The sequence below is a fragment of the Talpa europaea genome (genome assembly GCF_964194135.1).
Source record: "Talpa europaea genome assembly, chromosome: 8".
NCBI classification, from domain to species: Eukaryota; Metazoa; Chordata; class Mammalia; order Eulipotyphla; family Talpidae; genus Talpa; species Talpa europaea.
In genome coordinates, this window is record NC_140075.1 from 114,111,783 (window position 1) to 114,119,831 (window position 8,049).

Sequence of the window (8,049 nt, forward strand, 5' to 3'; positions counted from 1 at the left end):
GAGTAAAATGTGCATTTTGTGCTAAGGCATTTAGATCTTTTCTCATAGATGATTAGGAGATAGTACAAAGCTTTCAGCAGAAGTTACAAGACCGAATGCATGTATCTTGCAAGGAAGGGTGACCTTTTATTCTGAGGGATGACAAGGCCAAATTTTTATATCATACTTAGCCATTTGGAATTAAGCCACTAAAGGGTTTAAGGAGTGGCGGGGCAAAGAGTTTGGGTTTTATACCCACCAGTTTGAAGATAAATTCTACCGTTTGCTTTTCTTTTTGATGCTAAATGATTGGAATTTCTTCTTAGCGACAATGAAAAGAAACGTGCACATTTTAAATATAAGTTATGGGATAACTTAAGCATCTTGCTAAAGTTTGAATTTTGATGTTAAGGAGTACGAAAGATATTTCATAACATGCCAGGGATATTAGATTTTAGGGTGAAGACAGGAATGTTGGCAAATTTAATCAGTTACATCATCAAATTTAAAAATAAACTAAGAAGCAAAGACTTTTTGGTAAGAAGGGGTGATTACACCTTCAATGAAATTTTATTCAATTTAAATTTTTTAACATTAGCCAACTTAAATTTTTATTGGTCAATTTAAAGTTTTTTAATTTAGCCAACTTAGAATTTTTCATTTTATCCATTAAAAATTTTTAAGAGACCTACCAAGATTTTTAATTTCATTCAACTTTTCTAGCTATAACTGACATTTAATAGTATGTGAGTTTCAGATATAAAGTTTTAAATCACCTTACTAAGGAGTTAACATTTCAGCCCGTAAAGGGTTGGTTTTTAAAACTAAGATTGACATGTACTTTTCTAAATTTTAATCAATTTAAATTTTTATTTTAAATTTTAGGTTGTTCAAATTTTCAAACTTTAAATTTTTAATTTCAGCTAATTTAAATTTTTAAAATTTCAGACAATAAAGAATTTACTAGATTTTAAAAGAAAACTCTTTTACTGAGATTTTAATTTTATTCAATTTTAAACCTTAAATTTTAGCCACTAAAAGGGCCTTAACATTTTTAAGAGACATACTGAGATTTTACCTTTTAGTCAATTTGTTTTTAAATTATAGTCAACTTAAATTTCTAATTTTTAGTCAATTTAAATTTTTTGCAGGTTAGCCAATTTTTTTAAATCTTAGCCACTAAAGGTTCTTAAGAGACCTACTGAGATTTTAATTTTTTTTTTTTCAGTTTAGATTTTTTTTTACTTTAGCCAACTTAAATTTTTAATGTTTGGTCAATTTAAACTTTTTCAATTTATCCAGCTTAGATTTTTTCATTTTAGCCATTAAAAGCTTTTATGAGACCTACCAGGATTTTTAATTTCATTCAATTTAAATTTTTAACAGTAGCCAAATTAAAATTTTCATCAATTTAATTGTTTTCAGTTTATCAATTTATATTTTTTACTTATTTTAGCCATTAAAGGGTTTTAAGAGACCTAATGAGTTTTTTAATTCAATTTAATACTTCTGTCAACTGCTATTTTTAATTTTTAGTTAATTTTTTTAGTTTAGGCAATTTAGATTTTTTTAAATTTTAGCCATTAAAAAGATTTTAAGAGACCTACTGAAAATTTTTATTTTATTCAGTTCAAGCTATTTCATTTAGCCAATTTAAACCTTGAAAATTTTAACATTAGTCAATTTTAAATTTTAACCATTTAAAATTTTAAAATTTAAAATTTTGGCCAATAAAAGGCTTTAAGTTTCAAGGGACATATTAAAACTTCATTTTTAATTTTATTTAAATTTTTAATTTCAACTAATTTCAACTTACATTCTTTTAATTTAGCCAAATTAAACTTCTTCATTTTTTACCAATATAGGGTTTTGAGAGCCCTAAGAGCATCCTCAGATTTTTATTTCTAATAAATGAGTCTGCAGATGAATTACAAGGTCAAATTTTATATTTTAATTAGAATTTTATATTAGAGAACTGGGATTTTGCTGTAATAATACACACCTCATATGAACTTAGGAGAAGAAAACGAGTTAATTTTGCAATGTGCTGTGCAGATGTTGTGAGGATAATGGTGGCAATGGTGGTAGCTGGTGGGCATTTCACCTAATTCGTACATTATACTAAAAAATGTAATCTGTATCTCGAGGAGTGACATGAAAAGAATTCTCTGTTATTCTAAGGTCCTTCCATTTTAGCCAGAAAATGGTTTGATGATTGTTATGTGTCAGGAATTTTTGTGCTACAAGGTTTGAATTTTAAATTACAGATGGTAAGTAAATGGCCCAAGGTTTTAATCAGCAGGCCTGTGTGATCAAATTGAACTGTCATGCCAACAAGAACTTAGTTTTGAGAAACAGCAGATGAAAATTTTGTATACTATTTGGAAAATTTGGCTTTTAGCCAATGAGGATTTTTTTTATAGGTCAGCCAGGTGGCTAAGAAAACCAAGAAGGAACTAACACTGTTAAATGTATAAAGACCAATAACTACAGAGCTAATTTGTTGAGTAATTAGAATTCAATTTGCTCCTGCCAGCAGAGAGGAAATTTGCAAATAATCCCAACAAAAACATCTCTTGAAATTCAGTTTCCGACTGCTCAAAACCACCCAAGACTTGGGCTTTTAAAGATCCCTTCCAAGGCAATGAGATATCAAATATGTCACATGCCCTCCGTCACCTCTACTCGATATCTCAACTCTTTAGGAAGCCCCCTATGTTGGGGAAAACCCAACAGCCAGTACAGAAGAGGGTACTGGACAGAGAAGGGAACAGCCCACAGGCTAGGGCTCAAGAGGGTGCAGGCAGGTCTGTAGGTGAGGAAGTGATGCCCAGGTCTCCATGCTCCTGAAACCCCACGAGAAAGAGGGCCACCTGGGAGAGCAGGGTTTGGGGGTGGGGGGCCCATCTGCAGATCTCAACAGCTCAGAGCCGGAGGGACACAGCATAGGGAGGAGAAATCAGAAAAGGTTCTGAGCTAGAATCAAGTGACAAATGTGCACGTCTCTGGCACATAGTAGGTGTCTTATAAACATTTACAGGGAAAATAAAAGCCAGCATCCAGACCTCTCTCTGCCCCCGCACTTGGAATCAGCGGCAGGAAACAGAGCTATTTGGGGCTGCTGACCCAGCCGCTAGATGGTGGCCATGCGCCTGCTGGCTCTGCTCCCCTGTTCCCTGAAGTAGTCCCACGGGGCTCACTCCTGGAGATCCCCGCCTGCCCACCGGGCCAAGCTCCCTGCAGAGCGCCCGCCGGCCAGGGACAGCTCAGAATAGCACCGAGATGTGCAACCTGTGACTTCGGGCGACCAGAGAAGGGAAGCGGCTAGCCTGGGCACACGTGCCAGGGGAGCCAAGCGGCCAGGCCTCCTTGCCAGGTGCCCGCCTGCCACGCCAGCTACTCTGGGCCGTTGCGCCACCAAATTTATGGGCTGTGAATTTCTCATCACCACGGGGGACAGAGCCTAGTCCAGCCCGGCAGAGCGAGCCTGGGAGACTAGGTCAGAAGGTCAGGGCTGACAAGAGAGCTCTCCCAGGTACCCCAGCTTGCACCCAGGCCAGGGACCCCCATTCTGATGAGCCAGGCATCTGTTTTGCCTTTGAGACCCTGACCTCTGGAGACCCTAACCTGCTGCTTCCCTCCCTCTCCTGCCCCCCCCCCATTCTGGTCTCTGCAGCTCTAGTCGCTGACCGGCGCCTGCCAACCTTACCAGTCTTCAGAGCAGCACTCCTTCCCACCCGACGACATGATAGAACCCTCTGAAGACTCATTTGAGACGATGATGGAGCGTAAGAATCCATCATCAAAACAAATGGAGTCCTCCGAGGGCTCATCCAACACCAGCGAGGAGCCAGCGGGCAGTGGCGCAGGGGCGGCGGGGGCGGCCGGCGGCCCCGCCCCGGAGGCGGCAGAGCTGCTCATCGACCTCCTCCAAGACATGGAGGAGCCATCCAGTGGCCCACATAGGGACATCACGGATCCACCCAATGACCTACTCCAAGACCTGGAGGAGTCATGCCACGGTGAAGAGAAGGAGCCGGGGGGGCCGCTCGGCGAGGCACCTGAGGAGATGGAAGAGACGCGCGCCATGCCCTGGGGAGACCAGGAGGAAGAGGAAGACAGCACTGACCTGCCCGAGCTGGACGAAGAGGAGAGCCCACTGGAGCAGACCGACGCCTCGACCGCTGAAGTCATGGGTGCAGTGAGGTCCCTCATCTCTCTGTACTTCCGGATGCAAGACCTCAGGGAGCAACAGAGGGTGGCAGAGGAGATCCTGATGGGGGCCATCAGTGCTGGCCAGTTACCCGCACCCCGGCAGTTCTCGGGTGACCGCCGAGAGTACCACGAGTTCATCGTGCTCTGCCAGCTGATCCTGCAGAGCTGCCCGCGCATGTTCTACAGCGACCGCCTGCGCGTGGGCTACGTAGTCTGCCACCTCTCGGGCACCGCCCTGGAGTGGGCGCAAGCTCTGCTTCAGGAGGACAGCCCCCTCACCCACGACTTCCCGGCCTTCCTGGAGGCCATGTCTGAGATGTTCGAATACCGGCAGGCCCTGCGCGTGGCCGAAGAGGCCATGTTCAACATCAGGCAGGGCGAGCGCTCTGCCCTCGACTACATCACCGAGTTCCAGGGCCTGGTACCCACCTTGGGCTGGCCAGATGAAGTCCTGCAGGCCCACCTGTGCCAGGGGCTCAATGAAGAGATCAGGCACTACCTGTTCCGCATCCCACAGCCGGACTCGCTCAACAGCCTGATGGTGCTGGTCCTGCAGATAGAAGAGAAGCTGGCGGAGAGAAGGGCCATGCTCAGGCTGCCCCCCGAGGCCCGCCCCCGGAACCTGACCTGGATCGACTCACCTGCGCCTGAGCGGTGGATGGTGAGCAGCTGGCTGCCCTCCGAAGGGCACCCCGCCATCAATCGTGACCACCTCTTCCTGCTCCTCATGGTGAGGGTGAACCCCTACCACAGCGTGGCAGTGCGGGCCCTGGTGGACTCCGGGGCCAGCGGCAACTACATGGACGAGAGGTTCGCCCAAGAGCACTACGTGGAGCTCTATGAGAAGACTTACCCCAGCCCGGTCCACACCGTGGATGGCTCGCTGATAGGCAGCGAGCCCATCTGGCTCTACACCGAGCCCCTGGTGTGCATCCACCAGAACCACCAGGAGTCTCTCAAATTCGACATCGTGCCGTCACCCAACTTCTCCGTGATCTTAGGCATGGAGTGGCTCCGAGTCCACAGCCCGGAGGTCGACTGGGCCAGAGGCCGCTGCACCTTCCACTCTCCCTACTGCCTGAAGAATTGCTTCCGCCCACCCCCACCATGCATCGCCCTGGAGAGACATGCCATCAGCCTGCTGCCCGGATTGCCACCCCTGTACTCCGACCTGGCCGACGTGTTTAACCCGAAGGAAGCAGATGATGAGACATCCGACCAGCCAAGCTCAGACGGATCCGATGATCTTTCTGAATCAGAGCCCTCTGAGCTTCAGCAGGCTGGAGACAGTGATCACAGCGAGACCTTTTACGAATGTCCCTCCACCGCGCCGTGGGAACCTGTGGGTGCCGAGATGCAAGAAGCAGCCAAGCCAGACGTGTACTGGGACACACAAGACATGCTGGACAGCAAGCAGGACTACATACAGGTGATCCCCGAGCTGTTCGACCCCCTGCATGGGGCCACATGGTTCACCAAGCTGGAGCTGCGGGGGACCATCGTGGAGGAGAGCCTGAACATCCACCACGTGGAGGACGTGTGGCAGGCGGCCTTCGGCCTGCAGCGCCAGGAGATGGAAAGCTACCGGCCCTTCGTGCTCTGCTCGGACCCCATCATCCGGCAGAGCGTCATCCACTTTATCCTCAAGGACATGCTGGGCTACTTCGTGCTGTCCTACGGACAGGACGTGCTCATCTACTCCATGAGCCAGGAGGAGCACGTGCAGCACGTGCGCCAGGTGCTGGTGCGCTTCCGCTACCACAGCGTCTACTGCTCCCTGGACCGGACCCAGTTCCACCGGCACACGGTCGAGTTCCTGGGCTTCGTCATCACCCCCAAGGGGGTGAAGCTCAACAAGAGCATCGTCAACACAGTCACGGGCTACCCCACCCCCGGCTCCAAGAAGTCCCTGCGCCACCTGATGGAGTTCATTGTCCCCTACCGACACTTCGTGGAGCGCTTCGCCGCCATCACTGAGCCCCTGGTGCGGCAGCTGCAGACCGAGCAGCCCTTCTACTGGGGCGACGAGGAGCAGGAGGCCTTCGAGAGCCTGAAGCGGGCATTCCGCAAGGCGCCCCTTCTCCACCACCCCAAGCCCCAGAACCCCTTCTACTTGGAGACCGGCGCCACCAGGACGGCGCTGTATGCCTCCCTCATCCAAGTCGACGAGCAGACCGGCAAGAGGGTCTGCTGTGCATTCTACTCCCGAACCACCTCCCGGCTGGAGGACAACTACTCCCCGCTGGAGATGAAGATCCTTCCGATCAGGGCTGCCTTCATGGTGTGGTGCCGCTACCTGGAGAACACCGAGGAGCCCATCATGATCCTTCTCAACACAGAGGATCTAGCCTCTCTGAATGATGACAGGCTCACCGTACTTCTCCCGGGGCATTGGGTCTTCTTCTTCTCCCACTTCAACTTCGACGTCATGGAGCGGCCAGACCAAGAGGGCGGCCGACCCGGAGCGCCCCTGAGGAACCCCCACCGCAGGGGGCTCTCCCGCAGCACTGCCACTCGGCCCAGGATGCTTTTCGCCCTGGGAGGATCCCGCAGGGATCAGCTCGCAGAGTCGGGGGAGGAAGACGACCCAGAGGAAGCGCCCCTGCAGGATGAGCCTAGCGGGCTGAGCCTCCAGCAGGAGTTCCTGTCCCTCATACCCATCGACCAGATCCTCAGCGCCTTCCTGGCCCACTACAGCGTCGCCCAGATCAGGGCCGTCATCCTGCACTTCTTCCGAGGCCTGCTCTTCTGGAAGAACACCCTGGCCGTGGCAGCCCTGCTGGTGCTGCTGAGGGCCCGGCAGCGCCCTGCCCTGCTGCCCGCCCCCACCCCGGGGGCTCGGCCCCTCGCCAGGAGCTCCTTCCGAGTCCTCCTGGACTCGCCCCTGCTCACGGGCAGTGGCATCGCCAGCGCCGTCTCGCGGTTCCTCACCCACGTGCCCGCCCTGGTGGGCACCAGCGCGGTCCCCGCTGAGGAGTTGGCTGAGCTCTCCCTGGGCCCCGGCCACTGGCAGGGCAGCACCCTGCTCCCCCAGGGCCTGCAGTTCACTCCCGGGTTCTGGCTGATGCTGTGTGAGCTCTTCGGGGTCAGGGTGACCCCGCGAGAAGGAAGCCGCCCCCTCCCGCCCAGGTACCACTCCCTGGAGCTGCACGTCGTGGGTGATGAAGATGTCGTCTTGCGAGAAGCCCTGCAAGACGACCTGCAACGTTACCGTCAGAGTGGCCTGCATGACGGCCTGCAAGACAGCTCGCAGGACGCGCAGGCCGCCGACGTGCAGCAGGCCCCGGGCACCCGCGCCTTGCTTGCCCTCCGGCCCCGCGGGCGCCCCCCGACTGACACCGACGTGCTGGCCTTCCTCCACAGCCGCCCCGTCCGCGCCCGCCCCGCGGCCGACCAGGAGCTGGCGGCAAGAGCCCTGACCCGCTTCCTCGCCGCGGTCTACGCTTGGGCACCGGGCCCGCGCCAGCCCCAGGGGAGCTCCCGGCTGCAGGAGCTGCCCGAAGACCCCGACGACGCCGGCCTCCACTGAACGGCCTCCCCCGGCCCCCCGCCCAGTCTCCTCCGCCTCCCCGTGCCTCTACTGCTTCGCGACACCCCACTCCTGCCACTCCGGAGCCAAGGGGACCCCACTTGTGAAAGGGCAGCAACTTCTTCAACTCATCAACCAGCAACTTCATCTGTGCCAACGGACTGTCATCCCCAGAGACCCAGAGCCAGCTCAGGGCTACACACTCCCGTCTTAATTCTCCAGGTCCCAGGCCCGCAGCCGGGAGTGAACCCGCCAGAGGAGACAGCAGTGGCGAGCAGAACAGACCCCGACCCAGGCCAGGTGGAGACCAGGCACAGCCGAGCAGC

At 51.9% G+C, this 8,049-nt stretch overlaps 1 protein-coding gene across 1 annotated transcript; it reads left to right on the forward strand.

Moving 5' to 3' along the window:
• Positions 1-3,724: 3,724 nt before the first annotated feature.
• Positions 3,725-7,723, forward strand: RTL1 (retrotransposon Gag like 1; the record flags this gene model as incomplete). The annotated part of the gene is made up of 1 exon (XM_084240318.1): positions 3,725-7,723. The coding sequence occupies one exon, from the start codon at positions 3,725-3,727 to the stop codon at positions 7,721-7,723; it is 3,999 nt and encodes a 1,332-aa protein (XP_084096444.1).
• Between the last annotated feature and the right edge of the window lie 326 nt (positions 7,724-8,049).